This window comes from Cydia fagiglandana, chromosome 6 (assembly GCF_963556715.1).
Source record: "Cydia fagiglandana chromosome 6, ilCydFagi1.1, whole genome shotgun sequence".
NCBI classification, from domain to species: Eukaryota; Metazoa; Arthropoda; class Insecta; order Lepidoptera; family Tortricidae; genus Cydia; species Cydia fagiglandana.
In genome coordinates this window covers 2444537-2466799 of record NC_085937.1, presented here as the reverse complement: position 1 = coordinate 2466799, position 22263 = coordinate 2444537, and the positions used below count along the sequence as shown (strand labels likewise).

The 22263-nt window shown below is 41.6% G+C and overlaps 3 protein-coding genes across 4 annotated transcripts; 2 read left to right on the top strand and 1 right to left on the bottom strand.

The window, feature by feature from the left end:
• Positions 1-103: 103 nt before the first annotated feature.
• On the top strand, positions 104-12060 carry LOC134664957 (GTP-binding protein 1). Its single transcript, XM_063521688.1, has 13 exons — positions 104-222; positions 422-614; positions 1596-1707; positions 3089-3278; positions 3986-4164; positions 4581-4744; positions 5195-5317; positions 5825-5940; positions 6365-6509; positions 7416-7622; positions 8458-8703; positions 9391-9531; positions 10028-12060. The coding sequence occupies exons 2-13, from the start codon at positions 516-518 to the stop codon at positions 10148-10150; spliced, it is 1845 nt and encodes a 614-aa protein (XP_063377758.1). The 5' UTR covers positions 104-222; positions 422-515; the 3' UTR covers positions 10151-12060.
• A 203-nt stretch (positions 12061-12263) lies between these two features.
• On the bottom strand, positions 12264-13076 carry LOC134664956 (mediator of RNA polymerase II transcription subunit 9). The gene is made up of 3 exons (XM_063521687.1): positions 12845-13076; positions 12654-12759; positions 12264-12547 (listed from the first exon to the last, which is right to left on the bottom strand). Exons 1-3 carry the CDS (start codon positions 12949-12951, stop codon positions 12407-12409), a joined length of 354 nt encoding a protein of 117 aa, XP_063377757.1. The 5' UTR covers positions 12952-13076; the 3' UTR covers positions 12264-12406.
• A 266-nt stretch (positions 13077-13342) lies between these two features.
• On the top strand, positions 13343-22245 carry LOC134664973 (ATP-dependent RNA helicase DHX8). Of its 2 annotated transcripts, XM_063521724.1 has the most exons (13): positions 13343-13532; positions 13622-14421; positions 14804-14965; positions 15839-15943; positions 16323-16469; positions 17373-17885; positions 18308-18555; positions 18820-19486; positions 19919-20212; positions 20513-20838; positions 21140-21319; positions 21843-21990; positions 22142-22245. In XM_063521724.1, exons 1-13 carry the CDS (start codon positions 13439-13441, stop codon positions 22151-22153), a joined length of 3696 nt encoding a protein of 1231 aa, XP_063377794.1. In that variant the 5' UTR covers positions 13343-13438; the 3' UTR covers positions 22154-22245. The 2 variants fall into 2 exon arrangements, with proteins under 2 accessions (XP_063377794.1, XP_063377793.1); XM_063521723.1 differs by lacking the exon at positions 22142-22245 and having other exon boundaries at positions 21843-22135.
• The last annotated feature ends 18 nt before the right edge of the window (positions 22246-22263 follow it).

The window sequence follows — 22263 nt, the reverse complement described above, 5'->3', positions numbered from 1 at the left end:
TTTCATTTGCAATTTCTCTCATATTACTTTAGCTATTTCAGTCACAGTTATAATCACGAGTTTATTAGAAATAAAATTAGACAGGGCATTTTTGTGTAACGATGAAATACCGGACTAGAAAGGAAAATGTCGAGTCGAGTTGTCAAAAAGTTGGCATTTTTTCCATCTGTTATTGGTGTAGCGAGCTATTTTCAATAGTTATCGACGATTAATTTATAACTAGTGAGTTTTATTGAATTACAATAAACGCGAAATTAACATCTTGCCAAAAAGCTTCATACGTTTACAAATCTATTTTCGTAACTTAGCGCTGTGAAATAGTCGTAGTATTTTTTGTCGCTATTCCGATTAAATTTTGTTCATTATTTAGTATTCAATTGACATTGTGTGACTTTTTATATCTTGTTTTGTTTATTTGCAGCGAATACAAACGTGGGAGTACGAGTGGCGTCTAGTTATGTGATGACATAATTGTGTAATACGAAGTGTTGTTATTCCCGCGATCTGAACTGGACATGGACAACGACGCGGAGTCCCCCGCAGCGGCGGCACCGCTCCCGGAGATGGAGGGCTACAAAGAGAGCGAAACAGACTACTCCAGCATCAGAGGAAAGGTGGGTGGTCCGTTTTGTTTACAAACATATGTTTCCCGCTTAAAAATGCCGTGTGTCCTCTCATGCTAGTGGTGAACAGTCCAAAAACGTGAAATCGCAGTCCACTAACCAACGTTAACTCTTTGCCTTGTTTTCTATAGTATTTTATTTAACTAAATAATATCTGTACTAGGTCACAGGTGGTAAATGATTAAGGTTTTTGTTGCTGAACCTTGGCCTGAAACAATGTTTACTTTTGATTTCAAGGTTTATTGATATATTTCCACTCCCAGCTATACAGATAGGTATATATTTGTCTGATACCTATTTAGGAGTTATAAAAAAAATATCAATATTTATTGACCAGGTAAAAATTTATATAACCAAGGGAAGATGTGTAATTTCCACCTTTTGTTGTGTTAACTCTCCTAGGGGGTCCTTAAAAGAGTGATGCAATATGAGCCATGAATTTTAATTGTGTTGTAATTGTAACCTGTACACTTGTACAGGCCTCCTTGGTAGAATCCCAAAACAATGATGCAATATGACTCATTCTAGCTACAACTATTGTAACACTGACCTTTGTTTGTTTTTGTAATGAAATTTAGATAAGCATATTAAAAGGACATAGTTGTTAAATAATGGCTATGTATGATAATTGATTCTACTTCTTCAATTTCAATTTTTCAATTCTACTTCTTATCAAACCTTATCAAATTAGGTAGCTAGAAAATTATGAATCAAAGAACCTGTTTCGCAAGTCTCCTATTTAATTCTTGGTCTGTGGTAAAGGGTCTATGGTTAGCACTGAATACCTCAGAATTTGAGGTAATTCCGAAAATCACTCATAATTTTATTATCGTATGGTAAATTCACGGAATTACTGACAAGCTACAGAATCCGAAATTACTTACCTGAACACATCATAATGCATAAAATTGCAAAGTTTGCACTTTAACTGCATATGTGAAAATGATGAATCTAGTAACTCAACATGTTTAGATGGTGCTGGTGAGTCCATCGGCCGACGAGTATGACCTGCTGCGAAAGCAGCTCATGGAGAGGCTGGAGGCAGGCAACGGAGAAATCATATATGACATAGGACAAGGAGAGGGTATGTGTTCTTTGTGTTTTCTTTATATTACCAACCTCTATGTATAAGTATTTACTCTGTCCAAAAACCATTTGGTTGCCACTATTGAAAAGTGTATGAATTTAGGTATCTGCCCATAATTTAAGATATTTTTTTATGAAGTTCTACCTACTCACTTGATAGAAAATGTTGATTTAATTGTAATTACAAAAGGTTAGTTGCAGAAGTTTAATTATGGGTAATGAATAGGTTCATAGGTTGTGTAAAAAAAACAAAATTAATATAGTATCAAGTCAAAGCATTTTTCTAAACCAGTGGCCTATTTTATAAAGCTACAAGTTACAATTTACAAGCGGAAGTCTCGTTCTAACACATAGGGTTAGAAAGAGACTTCCGCTTGTAAATTGTAACTTGTAGCTTTATAAAATAGGCCACTGATAGTTGCTACTCCCCCTGACTATCGTTTGTATTATAATTTTGTGATCTGGTAACATTGGAGCATTGAATAGCAGGGATTCCCTTAATCAAAATAACTGATAATTTAATAGTTTACACCATATTCTTCATGTGTCTGTTTACAGGTAGTTCCTCATGTAAATATCTTTATTATTCTTTATTTAACTAGAAACAGTAACAAATTACAAACTAACAGTATGCTATAGTTATTACACATTACATTATGTTCAATTAACTAATTAATGTTTAATTAGAATATTTATAATTTACCAACATGTTAAAAGAAAATAGTTGCCTCCTCTAAAGTCATTACTACAAGTAATTAATAATCAACCTTGTAGCAAATAGGTAGTAACTGCAATAATGTTTAATAATAACGGCAGAGATAAGGCCGAAACTGTTAACATTTCGATGTTTATGGCAGACACGCTTCAGATATGTTGTTCCGTGATAGTGTAATGCAATCCGTTGTAATCTTATCTACCCTGTACATTACCATATTACCGTGACGTGACGATACCTTACATAATAAAAGATATTAACCCGTCGAAACCCAGGCATTTATATACAATATCTTATACCCAGTATAATAAGACTCAATACTGAATAATATGTGACATCAAATGATGACACTGGGCTCCAAGAGCCCCAAGGGGTCAATAAATTACTCTTTCAGCATTATGAAGTCAGCTATGGAAAAAAAACTGGATTCACATTTTATTGCAGCCTTTTAGCTAAGAATATGATAAAATTTTCTCTGTGGAGTACAATTGACTACAGAAAATTTCTCTGTGGACCTTAATGGTTCAGAAAAGAATGAGATGTTAGTATGTAAATAGGATTTTAGAAACACTTGACAATTCCAAGGATATCTCTATGCCATTTTAAAGAGTAAGGCTACGTATATAGGTTAGAGAACACATATAATTCGTCTCAATTTGCACAGATGGACGAGGTCTCACAGAGGACGAGTACAGCGCATCAGTGGCCACGCTACAGTCGCTGGTGAGCGGGTCCCGCGTGTCCTGCGTGGAGCTGCGGCGCTGGGACTGCGGCGGCGGCGACGAGCGCGGCCTGCTCACCGGCCAGTACCTGCTGCGGGCCGAGCGCGACCACACCGACTTCATGGAGATCAGGTACACACTACTCATATTACACGCTGTCTTTAAGCTTTCCTAGCATTGCAGCGTGGAGTGAACGCAAAGCGACGCGACGCGACGTTGGCCATCATAGCTTGCCCCTTTTTCTATGAGATTTGGCTTAAAGGGCTGGCATCCAGGGTATTAAAAAACAAAAATTTGACACAATTCTAGGGATTGACAGGGCAAGCTATGATGGCGCCACCTGCTAAAAACTTCCACCGGCCAACCCCATTGTTCAGACTCAACTCACGATTGCTCTCAGCAATCAGCAAGTCATTAAAGGCACAAAATAGTAAGTCTGTCACTATTTAGCGGTTAAGATCTCGCGTTACGTCGCCATGTGTGAGAGACAAGATGATTCGAGACATTTCGTTGTTGAACATCGGTTTTGGACTTTGGTAAACGGAAAACTGTAGGTACGTAGTACTATGTGATTGACCCGTTTTTAATATATTTAATACGCAGCACTACGAGTAATATCTATTAGGTATGTGGATGTGGTAAGCAGCGTACGCCTGTCCCGCTTTGTGTGAGCGAACCGAGAGCGTGAGGTACGCGCTGGTGCCCTCGCCCCTCGCTGCGAAGCCTTTATTCCACGAGTCGGGTCGTTCGTCTTAGTATTTTTACCTATGTCGGAATAAATACATGAAATATTATAGATTTTTTACCCAATATTTACACTCCATTCTTTGTCCTAACAGAGTGGCAGTAGTAGGCAACGTAGACGCCGGCAAATCCACACTCCTGGGCGTACTGACACACGGCGAACTCGACAACGGGAGGGGATACGCGCGACAACGGCTGTTCAGACACAAACATGAAATGGAGAGCGGGCGGACGAGCTCTGTTGGCAACGATATTCTGGGATTTGATAGCATGGGTGAGTATTCAAATAATTCTGGAATATTGCCATCCATCTTTGAGGAGTTTGAGGGCTCCTCGAGGTTTCAAAATTAACCCTTTAACGGGCATAAAGGTGTTCAGACATTACGCTAAACTGAACCTTATGACTTTGATATAAAGTTCAAAATCATTGTTTTTCCCATATTCCCTCTCCCTTATAAAAGCTTATTTAAATAATGGGGCTTTGTCGGCAACAATGATTAACGACATTTCCAATGTCATGTGTAATATGCTTAATGCAAATCGATCAGCAGTAGAAGTTCCTGAAGTTCAAGAAGCGTTTCTTCTAGTTTTAATGATCCAGATTTTGCTAGTTGTTATCTGATAATTAAAGTTATTCATACCTAACAGTCATACATTTGGGTCCACTTAATATCTAATTTATTTTCTCAGGCAATGTTGTGAACAAACCAGACCACGGAACGCTAGACTGGGTCAAGATCTGCGAGAAGTCTTCCAAGGTCATCACGTTCATCGACCTCGCGGGCCACGAGCGCTACCTCAAGACCACAGTGTTCGGCATGACCGGCCACGCACCAGACTTCGGCATGCTTATGGTGAGCCTTTTCCACTGGATGGACCCTAGTTTGGAGAGCTCAGGACGAGATCATATATAGAGACATCTTAGGGTAAAGATGTTATTTAACCACACTGGTAGCAAAGAGAATTTAGATTAGAGGAGTATTGGCAAAGAAAATTATGTAGTCAGTACATTTACTGCCATCTTTCGACACAAATGATTAACACTTTTAGAATGCCATTGTGAACACATATCAGTGAAAAAATATGGATCAAAGTCAAATGGCGTTCTAAAAGTGTATTTGTGTCGAAAGAGGGCAGTAAATACTGCCTGACTACATAATTCCTCTATTTCAAATTCTCTGCTGGTAGAGAGAGTCACTTCAGCTTGCTTTTAGGCAGTCAAAGCAACCTTAAACTTTTTGTAATAAAAATGTCTTTAGCATGAATAGTTTGAACATTTTATGAATGCAGTGATATTGTTACAGATAGGGGCGAACGCGGGAATAGTGGGCATGACCAAGGAGCACCTAGGGCTGGCGCTGGCGCTCTCCGTGCCCGTGTTCGTGGTGGTCACCAAGATAGACATGTGCCCACCCAACGTTCTACAGGTAATACCTAGGGGCTGTCCATAAATTACGTCATCGATTTTTAACGATTTTTGACTTCCCCCCCCTATAATCGTCCAAAAACCATGCTTCAAATGACCCCATTTCCTCCTACTTCATGCTACCGTCATCCGATGTCCAGACCCCCCCCGTAATTTGAAATGACGTAATTTATGAATAGCCCCCTACTAAACAAATAAAAAATCGACCATAACACTATCAAATAGGGTATAATTTCAGAGGGCTCTTAAAATCGTCAGATCACAAGCAAAACTCACTAATTACTACCACAATTTAACAGCCATAGTGAACCATATGAATACCTAAATAAGGTTGATGTTTGTGTAATATTTTTTTTAGTAATTAGTGAGTTTGGCTTGTCATCTGGCGAAATAATCTTTAGGTTCCTTAGACCATTTCCCATGTTCCTGTGGGGCTTTATGTTTTAAATATATTTGTTTGATCAAAAGGCGAGAGTTTTAAATATTATATTTGTTTGTTGTTTCCCAGGATAACCTGAAGCTGCTGATCAGGATACTGAAGTCGTCCGGCTGCCGCAAGGTGCCCGTGATGGTGAAGACCAAAGATGACGTCATCGTCAGCGCTACCAATTTTGTCTCGCAAAGGTACGGTTTAGGATAACAACTAGCTATAATAAGTATTTTATCCGCTATGGGTCTAATCGTCAACTTCCTCGCGCTATCCCGGCATTTTTTGCCACGGCTCATGGGAGCCTGGGGTTCGCTTGGCAACTAATCCCGAGAATTAGCGTAGGCACTAGTTTTTACGACAGGGACTGCCATCTGACCTTCCAACCCAGAGGGTAAACTAGACCTTTTATTCGTTCGGTTTCCTCACGATGTTTTCCTTCGCCGAAATACTTATCAAATGATATTTCGTACATACGTTCCGAAAAACTCATTGGTACGAGCCGGGGTTTGAACCCGCGACTTCCGGATTGAAAGTCGCGCACTCTTACCGCTAGGCCACCCTCACAACTGACACTTAATTTTTATCTTAAGCTACGCTAAAACATTTCGTTTCCACCAGGCTATGCCCAATCTTCCTGGTGTCGAACGTGAGCGGCGAGAACCTGGAGCTGCTGACGATGTTCCTGAACCTACTGAAGACGCGCATGCCGTCCAGCGACGACCAGCCCGCCGAGTTCCAGATCGACGACACTTACTCCGTGCCGGTGAGTCTAATGTTACTCTAAGATCAGCAGGCTATGCTTCCTGTTGAACCTGGAGCTGCTGACGATGTTCCTGAACCTGCTGAAGACGCGCATGCCGTCCAGCGACGACCAGCCCGCCGAGTTCCAGATCGACGACACTTACTCCGTGCCGGTGAGTCTAATGTTACTCTAAGATCAGCAGGCTATGCTTCCTGTTGAACCTGGAGCTGCTGACGATGTTTCTGAACCTGCTGAAGACGCGCATGCCGTCCAGCGACGACCAGCCCGCCGAGTTCCAGATCGACGACACTTACTCCGTGCCGGTGAGTCTAATGTTACTCTAAGATCAGCAGGCTATGCTTCATGTTGAACCTGGAGCTCCTGACGATGTTCCTGATCCTGCTGAAGACGCGCATGCCGTCCAGCGACGACCAGCCCGCCGAGTTCCAGATCGACGACACTTACTCCGTGCCGATGCGTCTAATGTTACTCTAAGATCAGCAGGCTATGCTTCCTGTTGAACCTGGAGCTGCTGACGATGTTCCTGAACCTGCTGAAGACGCGCATGCCGTCCAGCGACGACCAGCCCGCCGAGTTCCAGATCGACGACACTTATCCCGTGCCGGTGAGTTGCACATCAGGAATGTTGATTTACTTCTTTCAAAGACTTCAGTACGGTCGATCCTGTGTGTTTAGTCGCCATCAGATATATCGGAGCGGCCATGGCGCTCGCAAATATCTGAACATGCCTTAAGTTATTATCAAGGCGAGAGTGCGCGACATGAATATTAATTGTTACTGAATGTGTCTTTTCTCATAAATAATTTTCTCGTAAATTAAAACACGAGGAATACTAATCGAGAAATATAATCTTCCAATTCCCTGCCCCAAGTTGTCCACTTGTCCTCATACAAATAACTATTCTAGGGCGTCGGCACCGTAGTGTCCGGCACGACGCTAGCCGGCGTGATCAGACTGAACGACACGCTGCTGCTGGGGCCCGACCCGCTGGGCCGCTTCACGCCCATCACCGTCAAGTCCATCCACCGCAAGCGCATGCAGGTGTCGGAGGTGCGCGGCGGGCAGACCGCCTCCTTCGCTCTCAAGAAGATCAAGCGCTCGCAGATACGCAAGGTGAGACAGGCTACAAGCTATTATGAGTTAGTGGCGCTAGCAGGGGTGATCAGACTGAACGACACGCTGCTGCTAGGGCCCGACCCGCTGGGCCGCTTCACGCCCATCACCGTCAAGTCCATCCACCGCAAGCGCATGCAGGTGTCGGAGGTGCGCGGCGGGCAGACCGCCTCCTTCGCTCTCAAGAAGATCAAGCGCTCGCAGATACGCAAGGTGAGACAGACTACAAGCTATTATGAGTTAGTGGCGCTAGCAGGGGTGATCAGACTGAACGACACGCTGCTGCTAGGGCCCGACCCGCTGGGCCGCTTCACGCCCATCACCGTCAAGTCCATCCACCGCACCGCAAGCGCATGCAGGTGTCGGAGGTGCGCGGCGGGCAGACCGCCTCCTTCGCTCTCAAGAAGATCAAGCGCTCGCAGATACGCAAGGTGAGACAGGCTACAAGCTATTAGGAGTTAGTAGCGCTAACAGGGGTGATCAGAGTAAACGACACGCTGCTGCTAATGGACATACTGTTATCACAGCAAATGATATCCAACGCTGTTTGCGTTAGAAGATTGGACGGGATGCCTCGTTCGCTTCCAAGAAGATAGATACGTGAGGTGGCTAATCATGCTCTCTTGAAGGATTTAAGTCACAGCTAGTTCTAAAAGATGGGTTGAAATGTAATCCGGAAATTAAAACCTTTTAATTGTGTGTTTTTCAGAACACGGTAGATTCCAATTAGTTTCTATTCAGTTTCGGAGCAATTCAATATGAAACATTATTCAAACTATTGATAACAAAGTTATTTTGACATCAGTTGCTTTATTAACCTTATATTCTCCGCCAGGGCATGGTGATGGTATCTCCGGCGCTGGAGCCACAAGCCTGCTGGCAGTTCGAGGGCGAGATCCTCGTGCTGCACCACCCCACCACCATCAGCTCGCGCTACCAGGCCATGGTGCACTGCGGCTCCATCCGGCAGACCGCCTCCATCCTTTCCATGTCGCGCGACTGCCTAAGGACGGGCGACAAGGCGCTGGTGCGGTTCAGGTTCATCAAGCACCCCGAGTACCTGAAGCGGGGGCAGAGGATGGTGAGTTGGCTGGATTTTGTATTAAAAATAGGTACTTCAACAGTCCCGGACCCGAGTCAGGACCCGGGTATGTCCTTAAACTACGTCCAAGACCACCGGTGGACGGGCAGCAGCGTCCCTCAAATTCGGTGTTGCCGACTGCGATCGCCAACCCGCCTGCCAGCTTATGTTTAGCAGTGGACGTCTTATGGCTGAGATGATGATGATGACTTCAACAGTCACAGGTCAATCGTCATACGTTTCCTACGCCATCAGGACTTAATTTTTTAATTAATTACGGACATTACGATCACGAGGAAATTGCCGCGAGAAGCAGTTTGGTATCTCAAGTCGTCCTTTGCCCGAGGCGTTGCTTTTGTGAAGCGGTATTTGCCTCGGCTGAGGCACGTCTTCGCAGACCATGCTGCTTCACGCAGCAATTTCTTCCCGAGGCAACCGCCTATATTTAATCATCATCTCAGTCATAAGACGTCCACTGCTGAAAATAGGCCTCCCCCTTATGGGGGGTAAATGCCATAATCGCCACGCTTGTCAGGCGGGTTGGCGATCGCAGTCGAGTACCCCGAATTTGAGGGACGCTGCTGCCCGTCCACCGGTGGTCTTGGACGTAGTTTAAGGACATACCCGGGTCTTATATTTAATAGTTATTTTAAGCTGGTTTCAGTTTTAAAGTATGTATTGTTGTAGGTGTTCCGCGAGGGCCGCACGAAGGCCGTGGGCAACGTGCTGCGGCCCGAGCCGGCGGGCGCGGCGCCGCGCCACAAGCCGCCGCCGCGCCACAAGCAGCGCGCGCCGCCCGCGCCGCCCGACGCCAGGGACAACGTCACGGTACATACACATCTGTAGCTTCACAAACGTTTAGATAGACGGTATACTAAACTAGCTCCCAAACGAGATCCTTGCAAGTTTAGTTACGGTCATATGCAATCAATTCGATCGATTTATTTAATGCCACAATAACGTCATTGAATTTTTAATTGTCCAACAGTCAAGCTGAGGTGTAGGCGATGCCTTCGGGTGGTGACTTTAATCATATCTTATCACTTAACCGACCACCTTGTTTTGTAATAAGAAATGCACTAAATAGCTGTAACCCAATCGAACAGTTTGGGGAGGCCACCATTTTCTTTATCTTTACACCGAGTGTGGCAGGAACTTTTTAGGTTTTCCTGTGCTGCAGTACCATTTACTTAGGCACTTTTTGACTAAAACATTATTCATACTTCAAGATAAACGATTATGATTATAAAGTCGACTAAATCTTCATGTTATGGCGTGTAACGTTACAAACCAACCATTTAAGAACGCAATTTTTTCCCCACAGGAAGCGGACGTGACGACCCCCGACTCGCCCTTCGAGGTGCAAGCCGACAAGCGCGGCGCCGGCGGGCGGCGCGGCCGCAAGCGCCACGACAAGCCCGAGCCGCCCGCCGTCGCCGCCAACTAAACTGACACTCCAACCTAAACACAGGGCTTCGCTGATGCAGACTTTCTAGAACACTGGAATCTGGGTTTTTATTTGGTGGTATCAGATACAGAGCGAGCCGCCTCGCCAAGAAATCACCGTGTGGAGCCGCTCGGTCTGTGTAAACATTGTCTACATAGATCGAGTTGCTTGATCACTTTTTACGATACATTTTTCTGGTAGTTTTGATAACGTTTTGATTTATCTAGAAAAAGTGCGAGTCGTCAACCATATTAACCGGAAATGATATTAATTCCATCGTTTGTATTCTATCTGTTTGAAAAAAAAAGTAGAATTTTGCAGTCCACACAGGCACACAGTGTTCTAGAGAGTCCGCTCAGATTTCACAGTGCTTCAGAAATTCACACCTTTGAAGTCACTTCACATAACTGTCATGTTACATTCAAACTTTTACAGAAAAATATTTTTCTAATAGGTTCCTGATAAAAGTCCGTTGGCGTAACACGAAAAATTCTAGGGAATGGTTGTACTGAATGTATTGAATTTCATTACAAAAAATGTAAGTACCAGAATCCGCCTAAATTTTGTAATCAATGTAATCCGTATAAAATTAGAAGCACAGTGTATAATCAATACTTGCTTACCAATACAAATTACAAATATTAGAAAAACAGCTTTCGGGTACAAATATTCCCTAGCCTCGGCCAACATTTTACAACTATACTATAGCATTGCTAGATTCTGTCTCCAGGCACTATAATACCAAGAGTACAAGGTACTTAGGATCTATTCACTAAGTTAGATGTAATAATTAAAGACTGGATCATCTACACATGTATCTACATAATACAATAGCCTCCTAAGGCCCACTAAAAAAATGCCATTTGAATTTGAAATCAATGGTGAAGGAAATATGATTGAATTTGTTGTTTTTTTTTTTAAATAGAATGGAACAAAAGAAAAGAAACTGTTCCAATTGAAAATGGTTTAAAGCGTATTGAAGTAATTTGTGTTATAGGTAATAGAACCGTGGGCCCGTGGCACTTACAAGGATAAAGCAATCTTAACAAGAATTATTTCTTAGCTACAGACAGTCTATTCTATGCTGTATACACATGATGGTGGCAAACTAAATAGTTATATGTCTAAAACAATTTATTTATATGACAATATAAATAAATAGTGTCAGACACAGAGTCTGTATATGAGTAGATGTATCCAGTCGCGGTCTCAACAGATTGTTCCATATTTTTGACAACTACTATTATTATTGCTGTAAAAACGAACATTTACATTTATCTGTCTTAGATTAGAAACTGAAATAAAAATCTTTCATTGTCTAGAAAGAAATAATCATTGAACTGTATAATGTTTATTATAATATATGCGGCAGTAAAAAAAATCTTATTATCTGCAAGATTGTATGAACATACTTTGGTATGTAATTACTTATACAATATTTTATGTTTGATTTCAGTAGCAAAAAAAGTACATTGATTGTATTCTAACTTGTTGTTCTTATTAGTTAACTTTTGTGATTAAAAATGATTGTCTTATTAACATTGTTGAAGCAATAATCATAAATATAGCAAGTGATGTGAGCAGCTGAACTATGATGTTGTATATCATAGTTTCCAAGAGTTTTTGTGTTGTGATGTCTAGTAAGGGTAATAGTGGACATTTTTGACAATAGTGATGACAAGCCAATATCTTGGCTGCTAACAAGCACTATGCCTACTAAGGCTTATGTTAGTGATTATCTGATTATATTAGTTGTATTAGTGAGGCTAGCTGCTCTACTTCATATCATAATTATATTCAGTATTTGATTGTTTGCAGTACCATTACAATATGTGATTTTTCTAGTTTAAGTGAGAGAATATTTTTATTGATTTGTTCTGAGTGAGGGAAATTAAAATAGCTCGAAACTATTTCAGCATTTTATTCTATAAATTATTCATAACATTATTGCAGCCTTGACTAAATCTGAACACTGATTATATTTACAGTACCTATGTGAAGCCTTTTACTTTTTTATCTGTTTTTTTGCATCCTCAATACCTTCTTTTACATTTTGTGAGAATTTTTTTAAAAATGACACTAGTCTATTGACTTGTTCAGGGTCCACTTTAGAAACCTTTTCCTTTCCCCTGTAAAACATGGAGACAGCTAGCTGTGCAGCACGGCGAACGGGGTAAGAGTCGGCTAACTTTTGTACCAGGCGCTCATTGTCGGCCAGATATTTGAAGAGAGCACGGAGCGGCATCTTGTCTGATATCACTTGAAGGAAGTTTCAATTGAGCACATATTCTGGTACTTCTGGAGTAGTTCTCTTTTAAGCTGCAGTTGTGTCCGGAGCACCTCAAACTGCTTGATTTGATCTTGCTTGTTATACTCGATTCCTGGTAAACGCCGTATCTGCAATATATTTCAAGATGGGAAATAAATTTGTGGCAATACATTACATAATAATTATGTTATTGTAACCAGCTCGGAAACAAGAATTCATAAGGTGATAACATACCTGAGAGCGAGCGTAATCGAGCTTCTTTTGTAGTTCAAGAACCTTCAGACTGCACTCCTGGGACTCTCGCACCTTTGCAGAGTTGTCGTGGAAATCACGCTCGACACTGAACAATGAGAAAGGTCAATAAATAAAACAAAAAAAACAACAAGTCATGTTAGCTAAAAATAAAAACAACATGTGATAAATACCTTCGTATGATTTCGTATACTATTGGTAAAAAATCTACGTCTACTTCTTGCACAGATAATGGGGTGAAATTGTTTTGCTCGGGATTGTCGGTGTTGTTTTCCATCATACAAATTCAAAATTACAAGCAAGTCAACACAAAATAAAGATCACTTGCCTAACAATGTGAAACGCTATTTACTTCGCATGAGAAAAGAGAAATTTCTATAAAAAAATACTGCACAAGCCCTCCAGCCATGTAATTTTTTTGTGTCAAACCAATGTCAATTAACTCTAACCTCTAGCCGGCCATACGTCAAACCATGTGAAGCAAAATAAAAATTTATTTTGTCAACATAAAGTTCAAATTAGAATGGAACAGGAGACCTTTTTATAGGTTTGTGGGCGACTAGAGGTTAGAACTATTTTGTGGGAGCTGTTTTCACATAGACTCAAACAAACTGCCACAGATAACGACAAAACACTTGTTCCAAAATGTCAATGTCATATTGTTGCGTGTTATGGCGTAAACATGTTGGTTTGCTTGTGAAGAGAATTAATTTACGATAAATGAATTGATTTTAAGTGTTACTAAGGGCAATATAAAATAAACAACAATGGACGAAGTTGCTAAATTAGAACACTTGTCTTTAGTCTCAAAAATATGTACAGAATTGGACAATCATTTAGGGTTGAATGACAAGGATTTGGGTATGTATTCTTTATTGTTTTACAAATCTTTCTGTGTTATATGCACTTGTTTTATAGTCCAATTAATTTATTTTTATCTTTGTTTGCAGCCGAGTTTATAATTGACTTAGCAGACAAGAACCCTACTTTCGACGCGTTCAAAAAGGCTCTGACAGAAAATGGGGCTGAATTCTCAGATTCATTCATGACGAATTTGCTTCGGATCATCCAGCACATGAAACCGACTAACTCTAAGCCTGAAACTAATGAAAAAGAAAGAGTGAATAAGAATCCTTTAGCCAACAAGTTTCCAGGCCTGGCTATACCCAATGAGAAACCAGTTTTCTCTTCAGATGAAGAAAGTGAGGATGAAAAAGATAAGAAGAAAAGGCTAACAACTAAAGAGATATTCAAGGATGAGAAAAACAAATCTTCAAATGACAATGTAGTTGATCAAACTATGGCAGAGTTGGAGGCCTTGGCTCCATCTAAGTCTGGGATTAAAAAGGCAGAGGCTAAGAAAGAGGATGATCGCAAAAGAGTACGCAGTAGCAGTAGAGATCGTAAAGATGGGAGAAGTAGGAGGAGAGATGGTTCTAGAGACAGGAAAAGAAGTAGGAGTAGACACAGGAGAAGTCGCAGTAGAGATAACAGAAGCAGAAGCAGGGACAGGAGGAGTAGAAGTAGGGATAGAAGACGTAGGTCTAGGAGCCGACAGCGACACAGATCCAAGTCCAGGGACAAGGACAGGCGCAGGAGGTCCCGGTCACGGGGCAGACGCTCCAAATCTCGGGAGCGCAGGTCTCCTTCTCGTGACAGAGATCAGAAGGATAGATATGGTGACTTTGGCAAGAAGGTTAGGAGAAAGAGTCCAGAAATTGAAATGAGTGATGACCCGGAGCCAGGAAAGGTATGATTATTTATTTATTTTGTATTATTGCTCACTTTTAAACCTTTACGTACTAGAGTAATTAGCCAGTAACTGGCCACCCTAAACAAAAAATGAATTCTATTCACCTATAAACAGAATTCATTTTAGTATAAGGTGGCTAGTTATTGAAGGCTGGCCAGTTATTGAAACCTTATACTAAAATAAATTCTGTTTATAGGTGAATAGAAATCATTGGCCGGTGGCCAGTTACTAGCGATTTATCCTACATGTTAACTCAGGTGTTTCATTTTTTGGTAGCCTGAAACCTTAAGGTTGTCTGGAAGAGATCACTGCTTATTTTTTTAACTATAAGAGAACCTGTTGTTGCCTAATACTAAAATTCATGAATTTTCTATTTTAGATATACAATGGGCGTGTGGCCAACATAGTTCCATTTGGGTGCTTTGTCCAAATAGAAGGAGTGAGGAAGCGCTGGGAGGGGCTGGTGCACATCTCACAGCTGCGTAATGAGGGCCGCGTCACCAACGTGTCCGATGTCGTCGCTCGCGGGGACAAAGTCAAGGTAACTAACTAGTCTGGTTTACAAAATGTAAATGGGATTTTAAGACGAAACAGGAGCTGAGTTTTAAATATTTTAGGTAAATATACCCGTCTCGCTAACGGAAGCGGCACCTAAAAGCAGTGCGAAAAATCCTGCGTAAAAATCTCAAAAATCGAGGTTTCGTACTCCTCTGTTTCCTCCTCCAAAACTTAACCAATCGTTAAATTTGGAAATCTAAATGATTATGAAATTATCTGTGTCGGACCGTTTTGCTTTTTTGGCTAGTTCATATCAGTTTTGAATGCCACGCCTCTCATTGCGGCATAGTCAATTAGGCCATTTTGGCCATTTTTGAAGGGCTCTAGCGCTACGGTAGTACTATTAGTTATTCTGTGCTAGCGCCTTAAAAAACAAAAATATCAAAAAAAGCAAAACGGTCCGACACATATTGACAATATTAATCTGTGTTGAAAAAATAATAGCTCTAGCTTCAAAAACCACGGAGGAAAACGAGGAGGATGTTTGTATGGAGAAATGACCACTCCTGTTGGCTCTTAAATAAGAAAAATTGACAAAGATTAATAAATATCATTTTTTTAGGCAAATACAGTAAAACACATTAGTATAATTTTAAGTAAGAAATTAAAAACTAACACAATGAACACATGTGTGGCCAACATTGGCCAAACTAGGAACACACCGAGTGGTATGCATTAGAGAAAACACAAAATTGCGATTTATTTCCCTTCCCCATTGGTTTTAAAATGAATTTAAAAACGAGTAGGTAGTGTTATAGGTAAAAGTTTGGTATTGGAAATATGTGTTATTGTGGTTATTTAATAGATAGACAGCATCTATAACTGTAGAAATGTTGACTCTAAACATTTGTTGCAGATCAAAGTTCTGTCGGTCACTGGACAAAAGGTATCTCTCACAATGAAGGATGTTTGCCAGGACACAGGCAAGGATCTCAACCCCACATCGCACGCGCATCTAGAGGTAAGTGCAAAATTTTAAACATTTTAAGAAAAAGTAAATGTACTTTTATTGATTAAAAACTGTGCTAAAACTTTAAAAGAAAATGTTATAACAGTAACATCTAGTAAATTAAACCCTGTCTAAGAACCATCATTGACACGAATCCTTTATAGAAAATGGCATCCAAATTGGTTCAATTATTTAGGAACAACATATCATAATCAAACACAAAGATGCACATGTTAAACATGCAAATAAACCTAGAGCTCTGATTTATACAAGAAATACAAGAGTGTATGAGAACCTAGTTGAAATAAAAAATCAATGCAGTATCTTAAATCTTAAATGAAAGTGTACCAAATTGAATGTGACACAATGTTGATATATTTGTATGTAACAGGCGGAGCGCGAAGGCCGCAACCCGGACCGCCCTGCGCCCGCGGCTGCAGTCCTAGCGGGGCTGCAGGGCTCCCTCGACCCCGACGAGGACTCCAGCCGCAAGCGCGTCACCAGAGTCTCCAGTCCCGAGCGCTGGGAGATCAAACAGGTAAGGTGCTGTGTATGGTATGACAAATCACACATGATATTTTATCACATCCTGATTAATATCTCCATCAAACATCAACATTTATTCAGCAAATAGGCCACAAGGGCACTTTTACACGTCAACATTGAATTTACATAAAAGCAAAAATAATAACATCAACAATTTTATAAAATAAAACTAACAATTCAATCTAACGTATTACAATTACTAAGAGATGTATATGGTCTCTTAATGTCGAATTACATACAAAATACAGATAAAAAACACACACAAAATAATCTATAATATTTAGAGGTGTAAATGTCTCTAGGTGTCAGAACTATAAGATTATATAGTTTATCAAGTTATCCTTAGAGATGTATAAGGTCTCCAAGAGTCAATATCCTGTATAATTAATACATTCATTAAAAGAAAAGAAACATACGAGAACAGAATGAGGCGTCTCACTGTAATTAATTAATAAAAGTTACTAAGTATAATAGCTCGTGTTAGCTTAACAGACCAGTCTCCACAAACAGCACCCGTTCACGAGTATGCCGCGTATCTCATCTTGATTAATAACAGGTATGTGATTTATTTTACCCCCTCCCCACACCATAAAATGTCACGTATTGTCTGGAGGAACCTAAACAGGGGAACATAATTATATTCATTTGTAATCTTCCATAGGTGTACTATACTCGATGGAGGGTTAGGTATCTTGTAGCCTAAATCGAAAACATAATCTTTACAGTTGTTTGCGCTTATGAACAGGGGATTCGGGTTGTGTCCCCTACAGTTCACACACGCTCTCTATCTCCTTCATTTCAAATAAGAAACAAATATTCCAGATAAGATGTCATTCACCACCCTAATTTGTCTTATTTCATTCTTTTCATTTAAAAAAATGTGTTTGTTCCACAGATGATATCATCAGGCGTAATAGACAAAAGCGAACTACCGGACTTCGATGAAGAAACCGGTCTACTACCCAAAGAGGAGGACGGCGAAGCCGACATAGAGATAGAACTAGTAGAAGACGAGCCGCCCTTCCTACAGGGCCACGGCAGAGCGCTCCACGACTTATCCCCTGTCCGGATAGTGAAAAACCCTGATGGTTCACTAGCACAAGCTGCCATGATGCAATCAGCTTTAGCAAAGGAGAGAAGAGAACAGAAGATGATACAGCGAGAAGCTGAGATGGAAAGCTTGCCAACTGGTCTTAACAAAAACTGGATAGATCCGCTCCCGGAATCTGATGGTAGGGCCTTAGCAGCCAATATGAGGGGAACTGGTATCACGCCGCAGGATTTGCCGGAGTGGAAGAAGCATGTGATTGGAGGGAAGAAATCTTCATTTGGTAAGAAGACAAATCTGTCGCTGCTGGAGCAGAGGCAATCGCTCCCGATTTACAAGCTTAGAGATGAATTGACTAAGGTATGTTTATTTTCTGTTTTTAATAGAGCTCATTTGATAGTCAAGAACCCCGACGACACGAATACCTACATACAGACCAAATACATCATCAATATTTTCAAACGTATTCTCAAACAGCCTGCTATGAAGTGTGAATTTTTAAATGATGAAAATTTAATGCAAAATTTAAGTCATCAAGTGATTTACTTCGCGCGTGTATGGAGGTTTCCTCACAATGTTTTCATTCATAGAAAATGCCAAATGAAATTCCATAATAACTTCCTAAAAATTTATTTATATGTTGTACCAGGATTCGAACCTGCGGCCGCAGGATCGAAAGTCTGATGCCTGGACCACTCAACATGATTGTTTTAGACAAAGAAAAATACTCCAGTATTTACTAAGAAATGTAGTCCGCGTTCTTAAACTTTTGTTTCCCTCAGGCCGTATCCGACAACCAAATCCTCATAGTAATCGGCGAGACCGGCTCAGGCAAGACCACCCAAATCACCCAGTACCTCGCCGAGTGCGGCCTCACGGCGCGCGGCAAGATCGCCTGCACGCAACCCAGGAGAGTCGCCGCCATGTCTGTCGCCAAACGTGTGGCTGAGGAGTTTGGGTGCCGGCTGGGGCAAGAAGTGGGCTACACTATTCGATTTGAAGACTGCACCAGCCCTGAGACTGTTATCAAGTAAGTATAGCTTCTTTCCCACGAATTTTTCAATAATATTTACATTTAAAAAATAGTAGGTAGTTCTTTGATAGTAATTAGTGATTTAATTTTTCAACCGTTATATTGTGCCTGTTACTAACAGAAATTTTGGAAATTGTCTGTTTTGCGAGAAATAAGCACTACAAACCTACTGTTGAATGCGATAGCAGCATTTTGGTAGGATAGTTAGTATCTCATTATTTATTAGATCTTGACTAACTTAACCTTATTCGTTTTGTGCAGGTACATGACAGACGGCATGTTGCTCCGCGAGTGCCTCATGGACCTGGACCTGAAGTCCTACTCCGTCATCATGCTGGACGAGGCCCACGAGCGCACCATCCACACCGACGTCCTCTTCGGCCTCCTCAAACAAGCTGTCCAAAAACGACCTGAACTCAAACTCATTGTCACCTCCGCCACTCTAGACGCTGTCAAATTCTCGCAATACTTCTTCGAGGCACCAATCTTCACTATCCCTGGAAGAACCTTCCCTGTTGAAGTTTTATACACTAAAGAACCAGAAACTGATTACTTGGATGCTTCGTTAATAACAGTAATGCAGATACATTTGAGGGAACCGCCTGGAGATATACTCCTCTTTTTAACGGGTCAAGAGGAGATTGACACGGCTTGTGAGATACTCTACGAGAGGATGAAATCTCTGGGCCCTGATGTGCCTGAACTGATCATTTTACCTGTCTACTCTGCCCTGCCTTCGGAAATGCAGACCCGTATTTTCGAGCCCGCCCCGCCCGGGTCCCGTAAGGTGGTGATAGCTACGAATATTGCGGAGACTTCTTTGACCATAGACGGGATATACTATGTGGTGGACCCCGGTTTTGTGAAGCAAAAGGTGTATAATTCAAAGACTGGCATGGACTCGCTGGTTGTCACGCCGATTTCGCAGGTAAAAATAAATTAATATAAGAGATATTTGATCATTTACCAATATTAAAATCCAGGATTGCTTACCAAAATCGTCCCTTTTCGAAATGTCTGTCAGTTTGAGGAAAAATTTTCTTGCATCAACAGTAGGACACAGCCTTCTGGTTGTCAATTTTTTTGCGGAACTAGGCTTCTTTCAAACTCGTCTATACATTTTACTACTAATTGTTAACAGAATACATATTTCTCTATTTTAAATTTATTGTGTTAAGATAAGACCAACACTTGCCTGAGATTGCACAGATGAGGCTTAGAATTTGTAGCCTGGGACTGACATTTTCTTTCTCACGAAACTCCTCTGGCCCTCGCCGCACTTCGCCTGAGCTATGTAAATATCTGTCTAACCCTCATATATCGTAAAATACATCCAACTAAACCCCCGTTGTCCGTGCAGGCGGCCGCGAAGCAGCGCGCCGGCCGCGCGGGCCGCACGGGCCCCGGCAAGTGCTACCGGCTCTACACCGAGCGCGCCTACCGCGACGAGATGCTGCCCACGCCCGTGCCCGAGATACAGCGCACCAACCTTGCCACTACCGTACTGCAGTTGAAGACTATGGGCATCAATGATTTGCTGCACTTTGACTTTATGGACGCGCCGCCGGTTGAGTCGCTGATTATGGCGCTGGAGCAACTCCATTCGTTGTCCGCGTTGGACCAGGAGGGGCTGCTGACGCGGCTTGGACGCAGGGTAAGTTGGCGATTAGTACCATCTCTATATTCTACAACTTGTTATTTTTAACGACAACTTATATTTGTATGCGTCGAGAAACCAAATGGATATTGTTTAAAACTGTCTTCAGTCGGAAATGCGACTAAAGCGCTCAGCTCTTTCTATAAGTTTTAACGTCACCATTTGAAAGTCAATCGGCTCTTTCAAGTTCAACTCAAATCTCACCCGAACAAATGATTACATAGATACGTTAGTACCATGTTCTGTTTTATGTAACAATATATTTGTGATTACTAAATATTATACTTTTCTTTTCAGATGGCCGAATTCCCCCTAGAGCCCAACCTCTCCAAGATCCTAATCATGTCAGTGGCCCTCCAATGCTCCGACGAGATCCTCACCATAGTGTCGATGCTCAGCGTCCAGAACGTGTTCTACCGGCCCAAGGACAAGCAGGCCCTCGCCGACCAGAAGAAAGCCAAGTTCAACCAGCCCGAGGGCGACCATCTCACGCTGCTGGCCGTGTTCAACAGTTGGAGAAATAACAAGTTTTCTAACGCGTGGTGTTATGAGAACTTCGTGCAGATTCGGACGCTGAAGCGGGCGCAGGATGTGAGGAAACAGCTGCTTGGGATTATGGATAGGTGAGGAATTGTCTTCTACATATAAAAAAACATTAATCTGTTTAGTAATTCATGGCCTTCATGGGGTACCAATGAACTTACGAAAATAAGTATTGCAAAAAATCGATGCTTTTTACATTTCTAACCGAACTTTCCCCAAAACTTTTAATGGGAAAATCGGGTAACTTTCTAAGATGGAAGTTTTTTTATTCCTATGATTTTATAATAGTAGCCGAAGTTTCTAAAACTTGCACCGGAAAAAACTTGCACAGAATAATGTTAAATTTAATTTTGTATACTAAATAACATTGTAATATTCCAGACACAAACTGGACGTAGTCTCCGCCGCGAAGAACACCGTCCGCATTCAGAAGACGATCTGCTCCGGGTTCTTTAGGAACGCGGCCAAGAAGGACCCTCAGGAGGGCTACCGGACCCTCGTCGACAGCCAGGTTGTCTACATCCATCCTTCCAGCGCGCTTTTTAACAGACAACCCGAGTGGTAAGATATTTATGCATGTTTAATTAGCTGTTTTGACAAGGACTAATCTGTTGGACTGCTAATAAAAAGAAAAATCCTCAGCAGACTGTACTTATCTGGCAATCAGATTGTTTTGATTTTTTTTCTATTCTCTATAGTCATAATAACCATTGTCATATATCTAAGGACAGACCTTTACGATCAATGAGAATGCCTGGGCTAGTTCAGCGGTGTCACTCACGAATTGGAGCCAATTGTGCAGTCTAACGCAACTAGTTGCGACCAATCGCGCGCGTGATGCGAACTCATCAACCAATCGCGTTGTGGCGTTTGACTGCACGATTGGCTCGAATTCGTGTGCGTGACTCCGCTGAACTAGCACCATTCTTAGTGCCCGTAAGGTCTGTCCTTAGATATATGTCAATGATAATAAGATAATAACAGTATGAAGTCTATTACAAAGACAGCACAAAAATAAATTGTATGAATGTAATCTTAAGGTTATACCAACAATAACTAACCTATGAACTTGTTTTCATTTCAGGGTAATCTACCACGAGCTGGTCCAAACGACTAAGGAGTACATGCGCGAGGTGACGACCATCGACCCCAAGTGGCTGGTGGAGTTCGCGCCCGCCTTCTTCAAGTTCTCCGACCCCACCAAGCTCTCCAAGTTCAAGAAGAACCAGCGACTCGAACCATTGTACAATAAGTATGAAGAGCCGAACGCGTGGAGAATATCGCGTGTGCGTCGTAGAAGGAACTAGGGATAGTGTTTATAATTCTTCAAGTTCTGCGACTCCACTAAGCTGTCTAAATTCAGGAAGAACCAGCGACTTGAACCCTTGTACATAGTATAACAAATACGAAGAGCCGAATGCGTGGAGAATATCGTGTGTGCGGCGGAGGAACTAGGGATAGTGTGTTTATAATTCTTCAAGTTCTCCAAACCTTTTCATGTTTAA

What these genes read in the sequence shown, in the direction of transcription:
- LOC134664956 (XM_063521687.1), bottom strand. Translation starts at nt 12,951, where the DNA reads ATGATGGAAAACAACACCGACAATCCCGAGCAAAACAATTTCACCCCA. An exon ending in GTATACGAAATCATACGAAG is followed by an intron (nt 12,760 to 12,844) that starts GTATTTATCACA and finishes CTCATTGTTCAG; the next exon opens with TGTCGAGCGTGATTTCCACG. An exon ending in TCGATTACGCTCGCTCTCAG is followed by an intron (nt 12,548 to 12,653) that starts GTATGTTATCAC and finishes AATATATTGCAG; the next exon opens with ATACGGCGTTTACCAGGAAT.
- LOC134664973 (XM_063521723.1), top strand. Translation starts at nt 13,439, where the DNA reads ATGGACGAAGTTGCTAAATTAGAACACTTGTCTTTAGTCTCAAAAATA. An exon ending in AGCGCTGGGAGATCAAACAG is followed by an intron (nt 16,470 to 17,372) that starts GTAAGGTGCTGT and finishes TTTGTTCCACAG; the next exon opens with ATGATATCATCAGGCGTAAT. An exon ending in TTGTCACGCCGATTTCGCAG is followed by an intron (nt 19,487 to 19,918) that starts GTAAAAATAAAT and finishes TTGTCCGTGCAG; the next exon opens with GCGGCCGCGAAGCAGCGCGC.
- LOC134664957 (XM_063521688.1), top strand. Translation starts at nt 516, where the DNA reads ATGGACAACGACGCGGAGTCCCCCGCAGCGGCGGCACCGCTCCCGGAG. An exon ending in CAGACTTCGGCATGCTTATG is followed by an intron (nt 4,745 to 5,194) that starts GTGAGCCTTTTC and finishes ATATTGTTACAG; the next exon opens with ATAGGGGCGAACGCGGGAAT. An exon ending in GCCCACCCAACGTTCTACAG is followed by an intron (nt 5,318 to 5,824) that starts GTAATACCTAGG and finishes GTTGTTTCCCAG; the next exon opens with GATAACCTGAAGCTGCTGAT.